Below are 25339 nucleotides of genomic sequence, written 5' to 3'. Positions count from 1 at the left end.
GTGTGTGATGCGATGTGGGTGTATATCCTGTGATTGCAGAAGTTGGTGTACCCGGAGCATATGGCCACCCTGAAGGAGCACGAAAATGATCAGGCCCTTGACAGGGAAAGGCTCAACAGACTGCTGGGTAGCCTGCAGGACACCAGCGAGATCGCAAATGGTCAGTTTGTGTGTTGCTGTGGCATGCCATGGCAGTGGTTGGCCGTGTCTAGTTGGGACAACAACTGTTCTGGCAAATCTGAAATACAAGCAGTTCTTTTCAATGCATGTCTGTTGCATTGAAGCGGACTTTCTGTTGAGATTTTGTCAGTCATTTATGAAAGGTATTTGTCATTCAATTACTTTTTCAACAACTTAGTATCTTTAGTAACTTTTTTTTTTTTTCCAGGTGAAATGCCGGGTACGACTGCCGAAGCTTCGGTGTCTGCTGCTCCTGTGACAAGCCTTCCTTTCTTCCCAACTCCCTCCACTGTCACCACTGCAGCACCGTTGCAAAGCTCAACGACCAACACGGTGTCGGTCATAAGCAGCCCCGTCATGAGTGTGTCCTCGACCATGGCATCTTCTTCACCCAAGCCAACTGACGGGATCACCGTCACCACACCGGCAGTTGGAGCAAGCACTCCAATTGTGTCCGCTGCATCAGCCACCAGCGCGGCACCAGCATCGACGAAGCCTCAATTTGGTGCTGGCTTCTTTAGTCTGAGCTCTCCTGCTAGCCAAAGCGCCACGTCAACAGCTACACCGAGCACTCTGCTTCCTACGACTGCACTTTCCACAACTGCGAACCCACTCCTTGCGGGCTTGGCAAGCGTTGCTTCCCCAAAAACGACGACGACCGCAGTTTCAACCTTGTCGACGCCGTTCCAGTTGCCAGCAGTGATGTCGCCTGCCTTGCCTGCCCCTTCTGCATCATCGTCGGTGTCAACAACATCGTCTGCACCCAGCTTTACAACCACAGCTGCCAAGCCGGACCAACCAACGGGGGGTTTTGTGTTCTCGGGGCCATCGCTGGGAGGCAACGTTGTTCCAAAGGCACCCCCAAGCTCGCCAGCCTTTGGGGCACCAGCGGCCACGGTAACGGGCATGCCAGCCACCTTGCCCACGTTCACAGCTAACAACGCGAGTGTGGCCACCTCCAGTGCTGCCGCTCCCGCCTTGCCTGGCTCCACACCCTTCCAGTTTGGATCCAGCATCCAAGCAGCAGCAGCGCAGCCGTTCAAGTTTGGCTCGGGCGACCAGCCAGCTGCATCGACTCAATCATCTGTAGCTGCGGCAAGCAGTACACAGGCTCCAGCTACTTCGAGCCTGCAGTCAGGCGTATTTAAATTTGGCGCTGCAGCACCAGCGTCCCAGATCACACCATTGTCATCGCAGGCCCCGAGTGTGGCAAGCACAAACATGTTCAACTTTGGTTCCGGTAACACCACTGCGAAGCTGGCCACTGTCACTGCAGTGCCGGCCTTTGGCTCAACAACCATGCAATCTCCGCTCGGAGCTGCCGCAGGCATTGGTGCCCAGCCAAACAACGGCGGTTTCACGTTTGGTGCTGCCACCACGGCACAAGCAAGTGTTGCCACGGCAACATCACCCAACTTTGCGTTCGGGTCGAGCAATCCGGCTGCTTCGACGGGTACGGCACCGTTCAAGTTTGGCGCACAGGCTCCGATGGCTGGGGCTGCCACCCCGCTCGTGCCTGCCGCCACCACAGCTGCATCGGCGCTCACCGGAGCACCGTTTGCATTTGGAGCACCCACTCAGAAGTCGGACGCGATGCAGCCGGCCTTCGCATTTGGAGCAGCCACGACCACCACAGCGAGTAGCGGTGCCCCCTTCGCGTTTGGAGCTGCTCCCACGGCCACGGCGACCACTCCCTTCGCGTTTGGGGCACCGGCAACGACGAACACGTCGGGCACACCTTTTGCCTTTGGCGGTGCTAGCGCGACGGGCGGCACGCCCGACTTTCCTCAGTCCAGTGCCACTTCACCGCTCTTTCCGAGTGCGGCACCGTTGGCGCAGACGGCTCAGACGGGCGGGTTCCAGTTCGGGGCACCGGCCGCCGGCCCCCAGGGGGTGTTTGGTGCAGCCACCAACGGCCTGAGCAACGGCATCTCCACCAACACTGCCAGTCAGCCCGGCGGCGTGCCACAGGGGCTGTTCAAGTTTGGCGCCACCAACAACAACGCCTCCATGCCGGGATTCAACTTCAACGCCGGCACGACCCCAAAGCCTGCCTTCAACTTTGGTAAGACATGAGGGGCGAGTGGCAAATTGTTTAGAGGTCTCTTTTTTATTGCTCAATGCCATCACAGTCGCACGTAGTTATGACGGTGTGATTAAACATATCCATCAAATGTAGCAGTGCATAACTTGAGTCGTCACCATCAACCCAGTGTGTTTTGTGGCAAACCAAAATGCCGACTAAATGTGCCCCCTTCTTTTTCGATAGTAGTATGTCTGGTATGTAGTGCATGCAAGAATCGGGATCCTGTAGTCGTAGCGGATTTTTTGTAAAAAATTAATCCAGCTCTGCAGGATTTTTGTTGGCAACAAATCTGGCCAACAGTAGCCCTCTTTGGGCTAAAGAGAAAGCAAACAAGATCCTTGTGGGGCAACAGGTGACGTTGCGTGCTCTCTTTGCACACTTGGGGGTGGAAGTACTGTGCCATTTGTAAAGGCAGTATCGTAGCAGGGTCCACAAACAAGTCCGCAAACGCTCTGAATCACTCATCACAATTTCCTGCTGCCCAAGCGGCAGCACAGTTTCGCGGGACTTTGTAGTGAACTTGGGGTGCGTGCAATGCACAAACTTTACTCATAAATGCAGTTTCTGCACGCAGCGCGCTGCGCCATGAAGCATGCATCATCACTAGCAGTCATTGCAATCTTTTGCTTACTGTTAAATGCAAAGAATAAAATAGTTCTGCTGCTTAATCAGACCCTCCCCATTTCATCTTGTCGGCGCTTGCCATTCCAATGGACACATGATGCAGTCACGTGCCAAACAGTGAAAACAAAAATCAGCTTGCTAGGTGTGTCTTGCCATACAGTGGTTGTTTTTCTTGGGGAGGGGGGCTCCCATCCTCTCTTCATTAAGCTCTGCTTATGCTCGAAAAAAGAAGTTGATAAACACGTTCACTCGTTATTTGGATAAACACTGCAGTTGCAGGGTATTTTTTACATTGATAAAAATATGCATACTTGGTCAACAGACTAGAGTATGTTTTCTCTTGTGTTTTGTAAACATCAGCATTTATTTTTAATTTCTCTGGAGTCTAGTCCGGCATAGTTATGCAATGCACCACATTGCCTATTGTTTTCTTTTAGTCTTTTTTTTTTTTTTTTTTTCCGGAGTCTCGTTTGGGTTACAATAATGCTAACCTTTTAACTTCTCAGATGCAGAAAGGACCATCTTCCCTATCTCCATTCTTCTCTTGGCTATTTCTAACGACTGTGATGGTGTTGCAATATTATTTATTTTTCATTTGTCTGAAATTATTCAATGCAGCTGCTCAAAACCTCACTGATTCCAGTTCTCTCTTAGTTATTGCTCTGTCAGCTGTTGTTTTAGTTATGGGAACATACAATTTTTTTTGTGTGTGTGTGCACAAGAAATCAGAAGTTGCAAGTAAATTATGTTTGACTAGAAAACTGCTTCAAAAGGCTGAAGTCCACTTCCACCCTTGCACACTGAATCTTTGCCTCTTTTTCCAAAGCATAAGCTTAAACATACAAGAAAGGAGTAAGGTCTGCTATGCTGCTTCATACACAAAGCGCAGCAGTTCTGCACAGCTAGGGAAGGGCATGTTGTGGACCTTGTCAAAACGTGTGCTCTGCTCTACATTGCAGTCAGAGCACCCGGTAGGAGTCTAGACACAATAGTTTTATTGCAGTGCAACAGCATACTGCAAGAATCCATAAAGCACCAACCTTGCTACCAGTTTTGTTTTTGGCACTGGTCCTGGAGTGAAGGCGTGAGAGCACCTTTAAACCATAAGCAGTCTCTATCCTGGCAAAGGTGACCTTGGAGGACCCCGATGTCAACTAATGGTACAACGAACCCAAAAATGGCCAGAAGCTAGTCAAAAAATGCCTGTCATGTGCATAATGAATTAAGATGGTTAATCATTGATTAGTAATTGATAGTACCAACTAGCTGCATAAATTAAGGCAAGATAATTAAGAGCGGTAAAATAGCATCGCTGCATGTTGATCGGTGGTATTATGTAAAGGGTACCTGTCACAATACGCCAGGCCTTCGCCTTCAAAGCACGCAAGGTGGGATAAATACCCAGAGAAGTTTTTCATTGTTACTACAGTGTCTGTACAGAGCATAACTTGAAAAGTACTAAAACACCTGATCACCGCTCGTGATGCAGCGAGTGCATTTGTGACCAATTGCCGAACGCATCCTCTCGTCGTCCTTCCCCCTGTGCGTCGCTGTTGCAATGACCAAGGGCCTTGTCCAGTTGCTTTTGTAGGCGGTACGTCCAGGACTAATGCTATGCAGCCGTAATGGCGAGCCCTATGGCATGCAAGCTACAGAAAAACCTTGTGCACATCGAAACGTTAGGCCTAACAGGCAGGCACGTACTGCCCCATTCACACTGCTTACATGCAGTCTGTTAGAGCAGCCCCATACCACTGCGAGTTGCAGTAGGTGTTTCCATTGCCAAGCAAAGAGGTAGTGAAGCTGGAATGTACTTTATGATCACCGTGTTTCCAAGTTGAAGGCCATGAAACAATCTCTACACGTACTTACAAATCCAAAGAGGAGGACTTTTTCGTATGCACTCACAGCCAGTTATGGCACTTTCAAGCCCCAGCAGCTTTGGAAGTGGAGGGAGGGGGAGGTAAATGTCATATTTAGACTTATGTGGCGTGCAGGCAAGAAAACAATCTCTCTCTGCTACGCAGGTGGGGCCCCTGTGATGACGCCAGCCAACAACCTCTTCTCTATCGGAACAGCGTCGTCCAACAGCGAGCGACCCATTGCGAGGCCACGGAGCAAGCGTGTCGTCAAGAAGTGACTCCACGTTGCGTGGGAGGAGGAGGAGGGGAAACAAAATGTCACCTGTACAAAATTTCATCTGCTGCCATTGGAATGGTTTTTAGCAATGCGCCAAGGGAGGGCATGTAAATTAGCTTCACACTGTCTCGTTTAATCTGGGCCACAGTTACGGTTCCAGTGGTGTTCTTGCCTGTGGGAGAGTTTATATTACAACTGTGAACAGAAAGCTGCCAGATCTGTACATAAGTAGTAGGAAAGATTTTAATGGAGATTTTTTTTCCCCTCAAAACCGTGGAATAAAGACGAACTGAGACCTTGTTATATACACAAAAGTTTCTCATTCTTTTCTTTCAATGCTCGTTTGCTGTACACAATTACATTCACACAACAGAGTTGATTCTTCTGCACAATGTTATTTACAGATGATGAAGCCACCCTTGCACCTTCAGCGGGGTCAACCTGTAAAGAAAAAGTAAGTTGCATTAATGCCAATGCTTTATAAAACAGCAATGGATATAAGCTGCCCAAACTTCTCAATTCGAATTCTACACCTGGATTCAAACCTTACACCTGGCTTATGGGGTGTCGTATTGAACGGCTACAAGCTCAACCAGCAAGTTGGTTTCAAACAAAAGCCACGAACAGCGACTGCAGCCACTGGTTTGAGTCGATAAACCGGAAGCACATGAGGTAGGGGTGATGTATAAGTGGTTAGAAGCAACCGAAAAACAACGCTACTGCATACCGAGTTGTTTGGTCAGTTTCAGTCCTTTGCCGCTCCGGACCACTAAGAATTATTGACGGTATGTTGCAGAAAAGTTGTCCTTTTGAGACCTTGTGAATGTTGGCATCGAACCAGCCGTAGCTTGCACGCTTCCTTGAAAAGCTCAAAGTATGGGCAAATAGCGTAGTCTAGCGGCAGCCAGGAAAGATGTTGCACACACCAGACGTTTTAACCAGTGGCAGCAGCACCTGTCTTCACGTTTTCGGTGTAAGAGTGCTATATTTATGTTCTTGGTCTACCACTCTACAGCAACTTGTATACAGACTTTTCCACCATGACCAGAATAGTACCCATACTTGACTTAGACCAATGCATTAGCCACAGCCACCACGGTGGGGACTGCCAAGGCTTTTGAATCGAACACTGCAGTTGCTTTTCACCAAGTCAAAATAACTTGTAGCAACTGACAGATCAAGTGCTGCATTCCCCCTGCAATGGTGCCAGCGTATACTGCGCCCCTCCTTTGCAACTAGAAGCTAGATATATATTTTTTTTCTCGGATATAATTAACTACCATGTCCTCTTCACACTCGCTTCTGTGCGTGCATGAAACAATCCAAAGTGGGCAGCCAATGGCTATATGGCTGCTCCAAGACCACTCTGACTTTGCAACTAGGCTACAAGGTGTGCCGTAGTTGGTGGCCACGCCAGTCGGACCACCAGAGATCATTAACGAGCACCCGAATCCCGGGACAGGCTCTTTCGTTTCCCGCCTCCCATCACAAAGGGGTGTGACCTTTGGCTGAGGCATTGATTGTGCCACTGCAGCAGGTGGTACAGCCAGTTTCAGAGTTATCTGCTGGGCACACAAGCTGCACAGCGTCCATTCAACCCAAGTAGTGGGATCGCTCTTTTCGGCCAGACCACTTGCGAATGCATAGCCACCTACCCAAGGACTGTCAAGTGCCGCACACTCTCTCTCTAGCTCTCAACACCACTTTAGCTTGCTGCTGTCCTTCTGGCATGTTCACAGACAGGACTGTCCTCACCTCTTCTTCACCTCCTCGCTGTGATGGCCTGGGTTCGGTGGTTGCGCGACTCCCGCGAGGAGCGCTCCTTCTTTGAGGACGACCGGTGGTGCCGGTGGTTGTGCTCGCTGCGGCCGGAGGAGGGCGAGGACTTGTGGCGCGATGTTGTCCGGTGGCTGGCCGAGGAGCCCTTTTTGCTGCCGTGCCGGTGCGATGGGGAGCGGCTGCGTGACCGCGAGGAGGCGCTGCGCTTGCGCTTGTGCGAGCTGTGCCGCTTGGAGGAGGAGCTCTCCTTGGACAGCAGGCGGCTCTCGTCCAGCTTGGAGGTCCTGCAAGGCACCACCCAGCAATTGCAGCACAACAGAAAGAGTCCTCCACCATCTCGCGACTTCCAGAACGGAAGGTTCGACAACAAACTTGGCCAGTCAGAAAGGTAGCGAGAAAACAAGCCCACATTCCCAGACTGCAACACAAAGGCACCATTTTTTCTCGGCCGTGTGCGGGGTATGTATAGTGGCTGCATGGAGACTACAAGCAACGCGCATTTTAGTCGTCCTTATGCGGTAATATCTACAAAATGATCAATTTTTCTTTGGACGCTGACTTTTACAGACCACAAGATGCACCTGAACCCCCTAAAGTTACACTCCCACAATCACAAATGAGTGGCTATGAGGGCGTTGGCTTATTCCTTGGCACCAAAAATGAGTTCCACACATCATTGTTGTCACCATCCTATTCAAGTCCACTGCAGGACAAGCCTCTCCCATTGACCAATGATCTTCCCCTGTCCTGCACTGTCGTAGCCCATTCTTTCCCAACAAATTATCTCATTTTATACCTCATTTGCAGGGGTGAGACAGCTGAATCAGATTTGGGAGCAGTTTTTGGAGCAGCGAAATCTCGATTTTGGAGCAGAAGAACCTTGATTTGGAGCAGAAGAACGACATTTATTATCTCACCTTAGGAGCCTAAAAAATCAAATTTTTGGCAACTATCGGGAGAAAAAGGCACTTTTTAATCAGTTTTGAACGTACATAACACTGAAACAGCCTTTCAATAAAGTTTTTCTCTACCAGAGTATCGCAAGACGAACTGCACTACCTTTTTACAAAACATTTCGAAATTCTTGAGCTCTCTGCATAGATAGCGTGCAGCGCCTTTGAAAATATCGAATTGAAAAACTACACAATCGTAAGGCATTTTTATTATCATGTGAAAACTGTAAAAACGCACAGAATATAACATATAACCCGACATTGTGACTTCCGAAAAAACTATCTCGGGACAATTTTATGCAGCGTTTGAATGATTAATCAATAGAATTGAATGATTAATCAATTGAACCTTTACAAACAGCATTGCCTTGGGCTTGGGGGTGCTAGAACATAATGCTGTCAGTAAACATTTTTCCTCAGTGAAACTGACGGGAGTGTTAAAATCCTTGGCTCTCAGACTGTTTTGGAGCAGTTTGGTGCAATTTTCGCAATGTTCAAGCTTTTGGAGCAGCCTGGTGCAGGAAAACAAATTTGTATCAAATCTGCGCAATATGCGCAGCTGTCTCACTCCTGCATTTGAGTCAACAGCCTTCCCCTACTTCTAGTCCCGGCTCTCATGGGGTTCCACCGGTCGTCACTTTGTTGCATGACGTGACCCCCAAGCCCACTTCTCCCTCTTATGCCCGAACAATGATATCCTCCACCCGAGTTTGCTCCCAGACCGAGGACACTCGTTTCATGTCCACCAAGCGCTACCCCTCACATCTTTCGTTGTGCAAAACATACTGTAAACAACGAGATGGTTTTTGGTGCTTAAAAGACATCCAATACTTTAAAAAAGAAACAAAACATTGGTAATGCTTACCACCACAACCTGTGCAGGTGTAAAAAGAGGGCGAGGTAAGAAGGACTGTAGGCAATCGTGTGCGCAAAGGCAAAAGAAAGAAAGAGAGAGAGACTCCTCCCAGCAGGAAGGAGGAAGCAGCAGTGCGGAGGGCCGCCCCCTCACCTGATGGGCGAGCTGAGGGCCGACCCGGCGTCCTTGTAGCTGCGGGGCGGGGTGCGTCCGCTGGTGCGGGTGGCCGAGGGTGGCGCCACCAGGGGCGGGGAGCTGCCCCCATTGGAGGAGGAGCTCGAGTGCTGCAGCCCCTTGCGGCTCCGCACGGGTGACGAGGGCGAGGAGGGCGGGCTGGCCTTACGCTTGGCCCCCACCCCGCCGGGGATGTGGTTTGAGGCACTCCGGTCCACCCTGCACGGGTTCGCATGGAGGTCCACATCAACGGGCAGGCCCAAGACCAACACGTCCAGGTCAGGATTAAAATCGCACCAACAAAGCTGCATTTCAGGAAAGACTTCCTTTCGCTTGGCCTATCCTATTCACAACTAGCACAGCGTACTTGTGTGCTGGGCACACTACTCTGCAACACACCCCCATCTCTATGACGCAGCGGACGCAAACACCAATTTGAATGCGTACCCAACTTCCATGACTGGCCAACTAGCGCACAATTTTCGCACCAGCCTTATGCTCGCACCACCATTTCACTGCCACTTTCGCACCACCATTTCACTGCCTGTCACTCCCTTTTGTGCGCAGACTAGCTTTTTACACTTTCTTGTTGTGCACACGACGTGTATGCATGGTCGCTGCCCCCCATTGTCGAGCAGGACAGCCTACGGAACATTGGCGGCACCACACTTGATCGCCTGTGATACTGCTAAAGGTGGATAGAAAACATGCTAGCTGGATTGCCAGCAACAAGTGTGCCACCACTGCATAGAGGCACGACGATGGGCGGCCATACAGCATTATTGGTTGGCACCCGATTCCTATCAAGCATGCAATTCAAAGAAGAGAGGTGCACATTAGTAAGGTAAATACAGTAGTCTGGTGCCTTGCCTATCATTTAAAATGAACGTGCAAGGTATGAGAGAAAGGCACGAAAAACGTGTGGCATGCCTATCATTTAAAATGAACGTGCAAGGTATGAGAGAAAGGCACGAAAAACGTGTGGCAGGTGCAAAACTAATATGAGCAATTAAGAGCTCACATGCACTTCTGCCACAAGACGAGTCATATCACCTATTATCGTGGAGGTTCACTTCACTGACTTGGTACACAACTACAAGAAAAGAAGTTGTGATTTTAAAAATAAAAGCGACTCAATGCATACCTGGGACTCCGCTCAGCTGCTAGCTTCACTTCTTCCTTCTTTTTTGTCGCGCCATCGTGTGGGGGTGACTGCCTCGGTGAATCTGGAATACACAACACACGCTTCAGCTTGAAGGTCAAAGGCACCCTCTTAACAGGAACAAAACTTTTCCTTCCTGAACATCTGGAGGTAGCGAGCCACAGTGCCAATGGTTTCCCCAACCTGTATGCTGCGCTGGTAAGCGACCATCTACAGCATGGCGAATGCAAGATGGAATGGGGGGGGGGGGACTTGTGCTCTAACCACATTGCCCCAAGCACAACCACAAAGAAGTTAAGGGGGGACGCGGGGATCAGATTGCGGAAAAAGACCAAAAAAATAGTTTTTTCGAAAGTCACATTTTCGGATTGCACATTTTATATTCTATGCGTTTACAAAGTTTACCCGCCGCAAACGATTGCGAAATGCTGAAGAAAAATATATATGTCAGCTGAGGTGACAAAATATTTCAGCAAAATGACGAAAAAACGGCAATTTTCGCACCGCTATATCTCCAGAACGATGCCACCGGGCGCCGCCATCTTGGTCGCGTTAGAACAGCCGAGTCTTCAACTTCCGCTTTCCGATCACTGCTTTCATTGTCGCTCACTCACAAACGCGCAAACGGCAGAAAAAGAGAGACGGTGAAACGAAGCAACTGATAGAATCTAACACACGATTGGCTATCCGACCGCATTCGCCAAAACGGCTCTCCTGATTGGGCGTCGCCATGACAGCAAAAACATGGCCGCCGGGCTGCTGTGCATTTTACGCGCACTACGCTTCACCGATGTTTCCAAGGTTTCCCGGTCGACTCGGTTTCAGTTCACTAGTTTTATCTGTTGCGGTACTGAACAGTGACATTACTGCTATTGCAGCGTTAATGCTTGAGATCGTGCACCATATAGGGAAGTGCACGGCTCGAAAGACGCATCGAAAACGTGCCCATGACGTTGACGTGGTCTGTCCTTGAGTGGGAAGCGCGGTGCGTGCGTCTACAATTGCGGTTCGTGAAGCGAACTTTTGGACGCATTGCAAGCATTGCGATGTTATAAAATGCTGAGTTATTGCTGTGTTTCACAGCGAGCTCGCAAACTTCAGGAATGGAATGACCAACTCGTCCTAAGTTGCGGCGCGCGCTGCATTGGTGCGACGTGTTCGGGCATCGGCTGATAGCGGGATCGGTTGCTAATGCACGCAAGTAATAATAATTGATGTACGGGAAGTGAAATTTAATGGGAAAAGCGAAGTGGCTAAACATAGCAAGGCTACCTAAATTATTATCGTGGGGAATGTGCGCGTGCGGGATTGTAAAAGGGGGGGGTGCAATGAACAGTCACCCAGCTTATTTGAGAAACTTTTGCCGTGGCTCTAAACTAGTTCGTACAACGAAGTCTGGGATTACAAATTTATATTTTCAGTGTTAAATTAATTAGAGAAGACGCCGTAAGGCCACAGCGTTTTACACTTCGATATTTTGATTGGGTTTTCTATCTTTGCAATGTTTGCAATTCTGTTGTCTATTTTGCAATGATTGATTCGCCTGAAGGAGAAGACCATAGTATTCTAATAATAATCAATGTTGTAATTGTGTAAAAAAAGTATATTCTGCTTTCAAATAGCTCGTGTTACACTTGTGATGCCCAGATATAACTTCTTGACACTGAACAGCCTCATGTACTAAGCTGTAGATTCAGCAAGGTTATGACACCCAGAAATCTGCTGAAAGTCTGCTGGCACATTATATAAAACAAAACCATGCCTTACACTTCATTTTGAATACAGCTGTGCATTAGGCATACATCAAGTAAAGTATAGGTACCCTAGTAGCCCATAGTGAACTTTGTGGTACACTAGGTGGGAGCTTCTGCCATCTGAAGGCCTGCACACGAAAACCTTCAATTGGCCAGGAAGGCATCCCAAGATGCACCAAATCAAAGGGCAAAGGTCTTTGAGGTTGCCCCCAAGAAAGGGCAGCAAGGAATAGGCTGCTGGGGCAGTTTCAAGCATCGTGAAGTCTTCGTAAGAGCCGTTTTCTCAGAAGTGCATTTTATGAGTTCGTCGCTCGTGGAAAGGATAGCATGGCAACCACTGGGTGGATTTTGACCCTGTCTGTTTTATTGCGATCCTTGAAGAGTTCTGCAGGGTATGACATTTTCGGATTTTCATTTTAGGGCCTAGTTATTTTTATATGTGATATGTATGGCCGAGTCAGCTGTATACTACTGGGTGCAGGTGAAAATAATGCTCTCTGTAAAAAAAAATGGAGGGTGTAAAAAAAATTCAAAGAATGTCATACCCTGTAGTGTTCTTTTGACTACAATTGAAAAGTATTCTGAATGTCCTACCATATGTCAATATCTTGCTAGGCTTTCCACGAGCGGGCAACATGTACACCTCTGTAACACAAAAACTACTGAAGGTATCATCCTGAAATTTCAAATTTCACCATTTGGAGTGTTTTCCATTGTGCCTACCAAATTTCATTACTATGTCAAAAAATTAAAAGGTTTGATCCAATCCTCGCCTCCCTCCTTCAGGGGAGATGCTCCTCGAAAACACTTTTTCTTTAATATTGTACCTGTAAAACTTTGGTCATTGATTGTGTTTTTAATGCCGATTCCAAATATGTGCTTAGTTCTTATGTAGCTTTATTAGTTTTTGTGTGAGCCAGCCCTCAAGAGCAAAATATAGGGCTTTTTGTGCATATCTTTTTTCATAATAAATGTTGGTTTAGAGCAGCCTGCAATAGCTCATTTTGCTGGTTAGGTAAAGTAGTAAGTTAGATACTACTTAAAATTTGTTCCCATAATTTCTATATTTGTAAAAAAAAAATCAGGAACACCAAAAGTATATATTTTGAGTGCTGCGAGTCAACATTTTAATTTTTTGCAAAAAATGTATACGAAATATTGAAAATGCATATAGATATTCACACTCTACACACTTTGAAGAAAGAGATCTCACCATTTGAAGTACCTGAAATGTGTTGCACAACACGTAAAAAAATGCAAAAAAGTACAAATGGAGAAAAATGCTTTCGAAAGTTTCAAACATCTGTATTTTTCAAAAACATGATGAAAGCACATGAAATTTCTCGCAAAAATAGAGCAACATGTCTCAAACACAGCAGCACAGCTGTTCAGAACTCCCCTGGCCCACACATTTGCACAACATGCATCCACGTGCGCTTAGGCGCGTGTCGCAGAGTTATTTATGACCTGGGTGAGAGCGATATCGCGCTGCTGAGGAAAATACTGCAGCTTACACTTTGAAACTTCGAGCCCTTAGCTGACCGTGTGGGACACCACGCATACGTGGACGCCTAAACATTTTTATTCCAGATGTTTTCACCCATGCAAAGGGAGTGAGCTGGCATAGATGAAGTAGATGAAGGTTCTGCGGAAGAAAGGCCGAAAAAGTGAAACGCGCAAACTGTACATCGGCCGTTAATGAGTGTTGCTGTTGAATAATTCTTGCTATAGAAAGAAAGTAACTGTAACGATATTTCTCGTTAGAGTTACTCCATAAAAAAGTAACAGTGTTAGTTACAAGTTCCTCTAACTTAAAAGTAACTAGTTACAGTTACAAGTTACGTAAAAAAGTAACTAGTTACAGGTAACGTGTTACAAGTAACTAGTTACTGCCCAAGACTGATTATAACATGTAGAGTGCACAAATCTTGTTCATTATGCAATTTGTGTACTTAGATATTTCTGAAGGTCATAAAACAAAAATATACAGAAGAAAAGGCACACTACCAGTCATTTTTTTTCGTGGTGAGGAAAATGAATGAGGCTTTTTCAGGTAGATTTGTGCACTCTGCAGTTCATAAGGAACCACCTAGGCTATTTTAAAAGTTTCAGGAAAAAATTTTTACTATAAGAAAAAGTGTGAACAAAAAAGCTATTTTTCTGCAAGCCATGCTGCGTAACATTTTATCCGGAGCAGCTATTCGAAATCTGATTGCATATATGACCAGAGGAGCTCAATCTTTACAGGCTGTGAAAATTTCAGCCTCCTAACTTCATTATTAAAAAAAAAGTTGTTTCTAGGAGCATGTCCCCTTAAAGCGGGCAAAAACACAAACTAATGCTGCTTTCAGCGATTTGAAAATCGCTGCAGGACCAGCAAGCACCATCGTGTATGTTCTAGGTGTCACAAGTTCACTGTGGACAAAAACGTGCGTGCGGCTGGTGACCAAGTGTGTTCTACTCACTGGTCCTAGAATTGGGCGAGAAGCTGGCACCGTTGCCCAGTGTGGGCGTCGTGGTTCCGGACAGGAGCTTGGCCCTCAACTTGGCCTCAAGGTGCGCTCGCTTCAGCTCTTCCACCTTCTTCTCCAGGGCTTCCGCGTCAGGCTGCACAGTGAACAACAAGGGTCGCCCACATCAGGGAACGTCATTTCTCACGCAATCTCAAACCTGCCTCAAACACAACGAGCGAGCCTTTAGAATAGTCCAACCCCACGATAGCGAAATTTTCGCGGCAACAAAATATTTTCGAATCCCCGGAGAATGTCTACAGAAGCCTGCGTATTCCATATCTCGCAGCAACGAAATGTTCTTGGAAGGCGATCCCACGCAAACAAAATTCGCTGCAAGTCCCGTTACCGTTTTATCCACCCATTTGAGGCTAACGCATCTCTAAAAAGTGCTCAAATGCATTTTTTCCGGACTCAAAGTGGATAAGCTTCTGCCACAGAGTGCTTGCATGGCTGCTGCCATACTTGTTTACAAAAAAAGATCACACAGCAGGTGGCCGTGGAGGCAGCCCCGCAACGTCACCACCAGGGGGCGACACTTGGTGGCTCACAGCACATCTTAGGCTTGGGCTCATTGCAGTGCAGCAATCTGCACGTTTGCTCTCAATCAAAAGCAGAAGTTTTTATCGCTACAAGATAAGGCAGCCACCACTGCCCAAGTCGGTGGCCAAAGTGGAAGAAGGGGGGATAGTGCCGACGAGTTTTGAATCGCCTGTAGCCCGCCCCACCATTTTGAAAAGCAAGGTCACTACTTTTTGGTAGCCTTGCTTGCAGGAATAGTGTGCGATGCGTTAGAGTCATGCTCAGGAAGCTTCCGCCAAGCAGCTGTCCCGCTATGAAGAGAGTTCAGCACTATGAGCCTCCTCATAGCAGCGCCACCACACATTTTCAAAAAGAAACAATATCAAGCCTGTTGGAGACTGTCAGAATAGACAGTTCTACTAGGAAGTGACACTAGACCTCCGGAAATACCTTCATACAGAAACCACACTGGCCAATGAACAGCTGGCAGTGTTCAAGGTTGATTGCAAGCAATCTCCTTAACTGAACTGATATCCAACAACCTGGTGTTACCTTTCGACTTTTAGCCGAAGCTGTTATCGCAGAAGGCATGGGTGAAGTGGAATCAAGAGCAGCGTACATTTTTTGAGGAACCGTAGCAGGCGACCAAGGTGCCATAACAAATCGGCTTGAAGTTAGGTAACTGTGTAGTAGCGCCAAACATGAATTTTGCAACACAAGAATGAAACTGAAACTGCTGGAAACTGGCTGAAAATGCTAGGTCCACTTGTCAGACACACTTAGGTAACTGTGTAGTAGCGCCAAACATGAATTTTGCAACACAAGAATGAAACTGAAACTGCTGGAAACTGGCTGAAAATGCTAGGTCCACTTGTCAGACACACGAGGGACCTTCAGAAGTAAGTTTTGGCAGAATAAAGCTACCCTTTCTCTGAACCAAAGAACACTAGTGAATAGCTGGCGTCGTTTTCAGGTAATTATCACCTCTCACCCACCGCGGTGGCTCAGTGGCTAAGGCGTTGCACTGCTGAGCACGAGGTCGTGGGTTCGATTCCCGGTCGCGGCAGCGGCTTTTTTGATGGAGGCGGAAAGCAAAAACGCCCGTGTGTGCGAGATTTCGGCACACATCAAAGATCCCCAGTAGGTCAAAATTAATCCGGAGCCCTCCACTACGGCACGCCTCATCGCCAGTTAAACCCTTCAATCAATCAATCAATCACCTCTAAATGCTGTCCAATTACGAAGCTGACAACATAATTTGGTATTTGACTAGCTAGGAGCCTTTTGATAAAAGAAATTAATGGTTATGCAGCATAACCACGAGTGGCATGCTTTTTTGCCAAGTGCAGCAGCCACGACCCCTTTTGCAAGAACACGCGCACCCAAGCTGGCAAAAAACACCAAAAAAATCTCAATGTCGTCAGAGCGGGAAAATTTAAACTGATTGTAATAAAAGTGCAGTGGCTCAACCACTGCGATGCATTAGGTGTAAGAGAAACAACCACAACATGTTGAAATCGGCAATATAAAGAATCGATCACCGGAGATCGATTTGAATACGCGTGGTAACGAAAGAGTTAACGGAGAAATGAAAAATGAAGATGTCTCTTCAAGTGTACTTTCGTTACAGCTGCCATCCCCGGCCTAGCAACGCAGGTCAGCTCACCTTCCTGTTGTAGATGCTGAGAACCCTCCTGCAGGTGTCCTGAATGTCCTCCTCAGAGACACCAAACACCGCGAACCACGGGGGGTTGTTGGGCAGGGCAATCTGGAGGGAGAGAGGAGGGGATTTCACAATGAGTCATCAGTAGTGAACAATTATGGGGTGTTCATCACTGGCAGAATTACCTAGATTTAATGGAGAAAAGCAACACCAGGGGTCACATGGCATACCTGCAGTAGTCTGGCGCTGAGGTAAATACAGGCGCAGGCTATCGTCTCAGGACTGTACCGCACAAAGATGTCAGTGCGCAGGCTGTCGTTCATGTAGTTCCTGCACATTCCAGAAGAGAAATAGAGAGAGACGACCATGAGCACTGAAGGCCTCATAGAGGGGGCACCTCCCTTTAAGTCGTCCACACCAAAGTAACACCGAGTGCACCAGAGACTTCATACTGAGACGGAGTTCCTGCTACTGCCATGGTCTTGTCTTTCTGGCAACAGCAAAAAGCGAAGACAATAAAAGTGCTCTTCCAGAGGCCTTGTTCCATCAACCTGACAGCTTAGGTTGCAAAAAAACACAGTACCTATGTGCTGCAGCAACAGGAAGGTCCATTGAGACAGCTACCCACCTTTCCGGTTGTGGCACGACACCAGACACAAACAGGCAACACAATGGAGCGATGCAGATGGTCGTCGCGACGAAGAACCAACGCAGAACCAAGTCCAATCGGTCAGTCCGTCGGGGAGCAAGACTTGCATCGACGCCACGTCGTGGTCGTCTAGAGTGGGTTGTGCACTGCAAAAGTCCCTGCCAGTGACCACACACCACTTCGGCGCGCAGAGAGGTCCAACTCGCTAGCCCCTGGCCCACCCACCTCCCTACAATCAGACGGCTTCCAAAGAAAGGGGGAGAGAGAGTGCGTACCTGGAGAGCCAGATGGGGACTCTCCCAGTGGGCACAGTCGGGGGGGGCGGTGGCATAGTGCCAGTGTCCTCCATGGGCAGCTGCGACGTACAAGTCACATTTCCAAAGCACAACTACAGCGGCCATTCGTTACCGGCATTTGTCCATCCAAAGACACCGCGACGACGACGGGGGATCCAACGCCGACCAAGCACTGTCCGAGCACAACGTCCTCTTGCTGAACAAGTGCCCCAGTAGGAAAGAGGCATCACAAAGCACTGCGTGGCCCACTCCTCTTTTTTGCGCCACTAAGGGCAGCAACGGGAGGAGGGGGCCCACGTTTTTTTATCTCCTCTCCTCGCGCAGAGTCAGTGTCCCGTCGTAGCCAGGGGAGCGCCCCCGACCCAAAAGAGTGTGGGGGCGCTTGGGATGGGGCGATCGCGAAAGCACACCGAATGGCACATTGGAGCAGCCTCTCCAGAATGCTTCCTTGCGTGCAAGGAGAGCTTCCCAGAGGGCGAGGAGTTCAAGTTCCACGATGGCAACACTACCGTTTTTTTTTTTCTCTCTCTCTCCAGTGCACAGGCTGCCTTCTTCGTGAGCGCCCCATTTTCATCCGAAAATCTCCCCCACAGCCATTTGCTGGCACAATTTCAAACCAACCCGAAATCCTCGCCAAATGCAAGCCACACGTCACCTGCATACATACCAAACCAGAAGCAGATGGCTGTCGACAACGTCCCAAGCCTACGAGACAAGGTCATAACACACACACACATGGGCTAGGAATGACACCATTAGAACTAGCGCTACGCATTTCAACAAACACCAAGATATTCAGGCTGCTGCTATACAAAATTCTACACAGACAGAAACGGGCACAGTTCTACGCAGGCTTCAAGGGCAGCTACTACACCGCTCCAGTTTCTGCACTCCACAATGGAACACTTGTCCTTCCATCAACAATGAGCATCTTGTAAACGGCTGCACTGAGGTGGATGTCAAACCTTCCTTCGCAGAAACTTACTCCACCTTGAGGATTTACCCTAATCTGGTCAACTAATTAGCATCTTTTGCAGCCTTTAACCACCCCCCCCACCTCACTTTTAAGTAAAACGACAGCTACGCCCAAGCAAACGACATGGCGAATATAATAAAAGGTACAGGAATAAACAGACTAAAATCACGCAAGACACCAAAAGACAAGCTCTCATAAGCAACACGTGTTGCGAAAACCCTCGTATGCTGTCCCTTACTTTATCCCATTTAATTAACGTAAAGTTCGGAATCTCGACAAACAGAACACTGCACACCCCCTTATGGTGCCCTACTTTACCACATTTGATTGACATAAAGCTCAGAATCTCCACCAACAGAACATTGCAAGCCCCCTTATGGTGCCCTACTATTCCTGGTTAAGTTGAGAGAAAAAAAAAACTCAGAACCTCAACTAACAGTCCACAGACCCCACAAAGAAACACTTGGTAATAGAAGCAGCAGTAGAAGATAAAAAAAAAATATATGTGGTGGGGCTGGCACTGAGCCAGAAGGGTGATGGGAGGAAGGCAACGGGGGCTGCGGTGGCTGCAACAGCAGGTAGAAAGGTAGAGAGAGGTAGAGAGAGAGAGAGAGAGAGAGGGCCACAAACGCACACCAGGGCACAGGGGTGGGCCCGATTGCAAGGGACAGTCCACTGGCCACAGGTCCCGCCCGGACGGGGTGTGGAGGAAGCACCCGCGATGTGCCAGGCGTTCTCTCTTCCCAGGCTGGCGATGGCAGGGTGGCTCAGGCATCGCCCCTACTTACCACCACAGGCTGCTCACCTAAGCTCTGTTAGGTGGAAACCCAGAAGTCACCACATTAATGCCAGCACAGCACAGGCGGCCGCACACGCGCGCACCACGCTACACACACGTCAAAACAAGAACCACCCTCGCATGGCAAAAAAAGTTCCCCCACACAACAGCAAAAATGTGCACTCTTTTAACCTGCCACATGACACACACACGTACACAAGTTGCCAGTTTTCTTTTCTTTTTATTTACTGCATAAGTAGGTCGGACAAACTACAATGCCTATTGCCTTTCAACACGAGAGTCCAAGTCAAACGGTAGTTAGGGAGCACAATACAGAGCACAGTGAGTCCAAGTGTACAAATCGTTCCTTTTACAAAACCAGAAAATCCATTTCACAACCACCTCGCACATGGCTTTTTTGCACAAACACACTTTTGAATTAAACACGGTGCCATAACCACAACCAACAAGGTGCAAGAATGCTATCGCTGCAGAACACTCTCAACAAGTCTTGGATCAAGCAGCATTACAAAACAATTCGGGTTAAGTATTATCCTGCTCACACAGCCACGTGAACACTGCTACCGTACAAATGAACTCAGAAAATGGCAGCTCTCAGCCACTGCCATGGCGTCGCTTACCTAGCTTACTCTGGGAGGCCGCACGCGCGCAAAGTGAGAGCTTGGACACTTGCAGAACCGCCTTCTCAGTATGCTTCAAAGCCGTGAAATGTGCACAAACATGTGCAACAGCCCGCTGGTGTAAAACGATCGGGTGGCACGCGACATCTCGGGGAGATGCCCCGTCCACCCGCACTGCCACCCAGATCCCCCCCGTCGCACTAAGAAACCAGCTCAAATGAACGAGGCTGTCATTTCACGGCTTTCCGCCACCTACGCACTGGGTGTGTTTTGGGTGGAGACTGAAGGTGCAGAAGTTACATAGCCTTTGTGAAGCTAGGCTAGACAAAAGTAGGGAGGAGTGATGCTTACCATGATGACTGCATCAACTTCGTGTTCTTCTCACAGTCCAACACTTGTAACAATGTGACAATAATCTGAAACATCCCAAACACAAGAGTTATAAACAGCTGCGGAACTGTCGGCGAGAGCGTCGGCGGAATCTGTTCACCAGGGGGAGAGAGAGAACGGGCTTCACAGAGAACCTGGCAGAGCTGCTTACCATGTTTACCTACGTTTAAGCCTAACCCTATTCTTACTGGACAATTTGGCACAACCAAGCAACAAGCCACCACGTAAAAGTCAGAGACCCTCACTTAGTACGGCATGCCCTGATGTCATGCAATGTAGAGTTAAAAGCCTCATGAACGGGAGCACAATCTGCACTGAAAGCAGCACAAAACAAAAACACCTAACTTTGCACATCTCGGCCATTAGGCTCATGGGAATGGTGGTTAGATGACTATTGGCAGAACACAGCGGTGACAGTTCCCCTTCATGAAGTGTCAAGGCAGCATGCAAGTTTCTCTGTTATGCAACAAACTGCGGTTTCAGCCCGCACAATCAGCAATGCCTTTGCTGCAGCCCTCAATTTCGATCTCAGCAAACCGACTTAAATATAGGTAAGCATGGTACTGCTGTGCACTCTAGTCCTAACAGAATGCAAGCTACCGGAAGCGGCAGCCTGCCAGCGGGTGAGAGAAAGAGGAGGGAAGTGCAGAAAGGGCATCCGCCTCACACATGCAGACAAAGCTGAACTGGCACTTGGGTGTCCGCACACAAGCCTCGCAGATGGCTTCAAGTTTGAAACCACAGGTCCGTGAATTCCTAAAGTAGGGGGCAGAAGAGAGCCAATAGGTCTTCGCAGTATTGCTGCGACCCACAGTTCAGCAGATGACAAACCACTGCCTCAACTAAGTTCATAGACTAAAGACGGGATTTTCTGCCGTGCTTGCTGTTCAGCAGATGATAAACCACTGCCTCAACAAAGTCGAACTAAGTTCATAAATTTAAGACAGGGATTTGTGTCGTGCTACACCACTGCCGTCAAGATTAAAGACAGGTTTGTCCTGCAACACAACTCTCGTCATAAATCTGTGAACGCCTGCCCGTTTTTTCTAGAAGCTGTGGCAATCCCTTTATTAGTGTCATTTTCTGGAGTGTCTGCACATGTTGCGGAGGGCAAGGAAGTGCAAGGGGGTTGTACTCATGGGGGCAAAGGTGGAGGCAGATATGCCAATTCTCTCCGCATTCACGTCAGGCCAGTGACCGACAGTCAAGGAGGAGGGCGTGCGGGAAATGGACTACTGTATGAACAAACCCCTCTGCCATATTATTGCCCTCCACAACTTCCAATTGAGAAACTGGCTACGGTTTAGTATGCTTACATTCATGACCTGCTTTTTGCCTTAAGTTTCTTGTTCCAATAAAGAAAAAAGGAAGAAAGAAACACTACAGCACATGCCGAAGATAATGAAACCAGGGAGAGGGCTGGCCCTGTGAATGCTACCTTATTAAAACGCGAAAGCCCATAACAGTGGTGGATGGCTGACTGAAAGATAACTGGAAACCTCCCCAGACCGGAGCTACAACGGAGGAACCTTAGCAGATCACGTGCCATGCATGCAGAAATCATGTGGAGCAATCAGCAGACGTCCCACAGCTGATTTTGGCTAATTAGGACACTAATTTTACCACACACAGACCTGCACATAGTAGCAAAAGTCAGCAGGGCTAAAACTAGGGCTAGTTGGTTGTGTATACTGCTGACTCGCGCTGATTTATGACTTAAAGAAGAACAAAAAAATACAGACACGACGACGCGCAAATCGTGAATCGTCCTGTCTGTGTGTTGCACTTTCTAAACCAGTGCAATTCAGCAGTTAGCAAAAGTCAAACGCTCACCTTCTACTCTGCGTTAGGGGCCGGTCGCTAGATCTCTAGACTTTGGTTTTTGTGCTACGGAGACATCGACAGCTCCGGGGACCTTAACATTACTAGCTCAATGCAAAACAATTTTGAGCAAGCTAGAACAGTCTCGTTCTTCTGTGCACCCTACTCAAAGCTTTTAGAAACTTGAAGCCTTCCACACCAACTTGGAAACTCGATAAGTCAACAGGCTTACAACTAGCCGCCTTGCCACATCAGACTTCCTTGCATAACTCTCGTTCTGTAATATAAATCACCATGCACTACTGTACCCTCGCAATCTGTCCCAATAAACTGAACTGACTAAACAGTAAACTGAAACCGACTCGAGAGAGCCTTAACGCTATGTTCAGTGCTGTCCACTGTTAAAGGGAAACGGTGAGCACGTGGCCGCAGCGCTCCGCGAAGCGCCGGCGCCAAGAAGTGGCGAGAACCGGCAACAGCCGGCACATGCGCACTGACCGCATGAGGCGGGAGAAGCCACTCTGTCGCCTGCTACGGCGCTCCGCTGTGCCGCTCAGCTTGCAATAGCGGAGGAATTTCATACTCGCAGCCCTGAGCAGCCGGACGAAGAGCCATAGCAGGCGACAGAGTGGCTTCTCCCGCCTCATGCGGTCAGTGCGCATGTGCCGGCTGTTGCCGATTCTCGCCACTTCTCGGCGCCGGCGCTTCGCGGAGCGCTGCGGCTACGTGCTCGCCGTTTTCCTATAACAGTGGACAGCACTGCACATGTGGCTGCGCACTATCTACATGCAACGCACATGCCACTACTCCCCCGCGGCACAACAAGGGCAAGTACACTAAAACACATGATGACAGATGCTGTGTGCGCACGCAGCACGCAGGGAGAGAGAGGCCTCCTCACCTTGTGTGGGTGCTTGACGTGGACGCAGAAGCCAAGTTCCTTCAGCACCCTCCTCTCGGCCTTTATCACTTGGTTCTTGAGGTTAATGTAATTCTGGTCTAGGACTAGAGGCTGTATGGTCCTGTGAAAAACACAAGAGACGTGTTCACTTAGCCTTGTAACGTGCAAACACACGTTCCACTCGCCTACATTAAGCACTGCACTGAATTCTTCCCGGATAGCTATTTTAACTAACAAAAAAAACTCAGAATCTCTAAGCAGGATAAGGGGCAAATTTCAATTGACGTCTGGATGTATAATTATTAGCAGAACACCAAACAATGCCAACATTTGGCTTTTCAGTGTTCCCAAGCTGGATGTTGCAGACCTTTCCAGGCAGTGAATTTAGTATGGGAATGAGTGAGTAAAAAGGAGAACGCTGTTTCCTTCGTACAGCACACTGTACCCTGCCATTTTCTTGCGCTACTGAATCGATGAGGAAGCAAAGTACTGCCCTTGAAGCTAAACACTAGCCAGCAAACATATCATAGCCCTTCATGGTCTAAACGCATACATTTCAGTAATTAACTTCTTCTGTTTCATTTGCCGAGCTTTTTTGCTATCTTGTCACATTTACGTGATTAGAAATTATTGTTTGCAAAATTAGCCTGGTGTCACTGTACCAGTTAAAGCAGCCAGCCACCTTTCAAACCACTACAAGCATATTTCCCATGAACATATCTTTTAATAGTAGCTCTTTGCACTGCATCTATAGACAAAGGTAGAGAACAGGCAAAAATTAAAAGAAATCTGAACAACGGAGCACACAGCCTCAAAACAAACGACCGTCGTAGCTTCTTGATCAAGCATTTCCCATTAATGCAGGCCACACTCTCGAATGGTCTCCAAGAAGTGAGCATGCGTGCAGTTTAGTGACTTTGCAGCCAGATGGTGCAGCATGTATCGGAGGCTGTGTGCTTCATTCGCATTTCTTTTAACCCCCCAATATAAGTGCAAGCTACTTATAGGACTACAGATATGAAATTGGCGTGACAAGCACTTAACATATACTCACTTTCCTCCCTTGACTTGCTTTATATGATGGAAGATGTTGATCACATCCCTGATCCTCCGGGGAGCCTCTTCAATCTTTGATGCTAACGTGATGCAAGCCATGGCGACGATCTGACCAACAAGGAAAGCACACGCCAGAACAGTAAAAATTGCGCAACAAAATGTCCACACCTTAAATTTTCCGGCTGAACGACACTGGCTTCACTAGAAAAGAAAAGGACTCTTCAATAATTGATGCTAAGGTGATGCAAGCCATTGCAACGATCTGACACAAAGCAAGCCGTAAAAAAGGCGCAACAAAAAGCTCAGACCTAGATCTAGAAATTTCAGGAAACCTTCTGGCTAACATCACTGGTCCCACTCAGAATGAAAAAGCCGCTACACAAGCTTCTTACCTCCATACTGTGACGGACAAATGACTTGGAAAAATAGAACCTATGGAACAGCACTTGACCGGTCGCCATCGCAACCTAAAAAAAGAAGAAAAAACACGAACTCTTCACCGTTCATGCAAAAAGCACCGACAGAACCTTAGCTTGTAGCCCTGAGCTTGAACATATTTCTATAGCACAAATAGTGGACCTAGTAGTCCAACAGCGATCAACAACGCACTATGTAACGACAAAAACGTGCGTCAGGTCAACGTTCAGCGGAACAGCCAAAACCAGGCCCGACGAACAGCTGCATCAGGCGGACTAACAAGCGCCATCAGAAATGGCATTGTTTAAAACACACAAACGCGCATTAAATTAGGAATTAGCAATACGAAGTCAGTCATGAAACGCACACTAATTACACCCAGATCCACCCACAACGCATGGCGTTCAAGAAAAACCCCGACCTGCTTACGAAGGACGTCCAACTCGTTAGGCTTAGTAGAAACGAAGCGAACACTGATCTTTAACGACATACTGAACGCAGAAAACGGTCACAACTTTCACCTGATTTGAGTAGGGTAAAAATGGCAAGCATTAGGCAGTGATATCACAAAAATATTACCTGAGGTAGCCGCAGCAGCTTCCCGGACGTTTGAATGAGCTCACATCCCAATATCCTCAAGTCGGTCTCGGTGCTGGAGTCCAGTCCATCCATGTTTGAAGGAGTTGAAAGCAACCTCTCGGGCGGTAGTATACAGTTCTCTAATAACAGAATAACTTTTCCATGCTTGGGTTTAACGCCATCCACATTATTTTGCGCACTCGAGACAGCCATCTTCTTTCTTCACAAATGCGGCCGATCACCGCGATCACGTCGATGACGCCAAACGGTGTCAATGCGCCTTAAGACACGCTTCCTGAAGTTCTTTTACCTTCCCTATTATCAATCATTGTTACCCCGAAGTAAAATTTGAAACAAAATTTATTTCATCAGTGTTCATTTTCGCTCACATTACTCAGTAAAAAGAGCGATGTCAACGGCAAAATCACGGACT

The 25339-nt window shown here is 47.9% G+C and overlaps 2 protein-coding genes across 4 annotated transcripts in view; one reads left to right on the top strand and one right to left on the bottom strand.

Annotated features, from left to right (window-relative positions):
- LOC144145317 (uncharacterized) overlaps positions 1-5343 on the top strand; it is a 12174-nt gene extending 6831 nt beyond the window's left edge. Inside the window, exons 8-10 of the mRNA XM_077676883.1 lie at positions 40-160; positions 389-2245; positions 4918-5343. Of these exons, the coding sequence (XP_077533009.1) occupies positions 40-160; positions 389-2245; positions 4918-5030 (2091 nt within the window). The 3' untranslated portion in view covers positions 5031-5343. The remainder of the gene's footprint in view (positions 1-39; positions 161-388; positions 2246-4917) is intronic.
- LOC144145319 (cyclin-L1-like) lies at positions 5327-25205 on the bottom strand. 3 transcript variants are annotated; one of them, XM_077676887.1, is made up of 12 exons: positions 24907-25205; positions 24303-24377; positions 23909-24018; positions 22855-22975; positions 20094-20158; positions 16633-16732; positions 16406-16507; positions 14173-14314; positions 9936-10017; positions 8771-9010; positions 6785-7092; positions 5327-5470 (listed from the first exon to the last, which is right to left on the bottom strand). In XM_077676887.1, exons 1-11 carry the CDS (start codon positions 25117-25119, stop codon positions 6792-6794), a joined length of 1551 nt encoding a protein of 516 aa, XP_077533013.1. In that variant the 5' UTR covers positions 25120-25205; the 3' UTR covers positions 5327-5470; positions 6785-6791. The 3 variants fall into 3 exon arrangements, with proteins under 3 accessions (XP_077533013.1, XP_077533015.1, XP_077533014.1); XM_077676889.1 differs by lacking the exons at positions 20094-20158; positions 22855-22975; positions 23909-24018; positions 24303-24377; positions 24907-25205 and adding exons at positions 17031-17197; positions 17327-18951; XM_077676888.1 differs by lacking the exons at positions 20094-20158; positions 22855-22975; positions 23909-24018; positions 24303-24377; positions 24907-25205 and adding an exon at positions 17031-18951.
- Positions 25206-25339: the final 134 nt, after the last annotated feature.

Source organism: Haemaphysalis longicornis, unplaced genomic scaffold (assembly GCF_048455015.1).
Source record: "Haemaphysalis longicornis isolate Haplotype H1 unplaced genomic scaffold, Haemaphysalis longicornis Haplotype H1 scaffold_7, whole genome shotgun sequence".
In the NCBI taxonomy this organism is placed as follows: domain Eukaryota; kingdom Metazoa; phylum Arthropoda; class Arachnida; order Ixodida; family Ixodidae; genus Haemaphysalis; species Haemaphysalis longicornis.
Note: the sequence above shows the minus strand (reverse complement) of the source record. Positions and strands in the feature narration are given on the sequence as shown.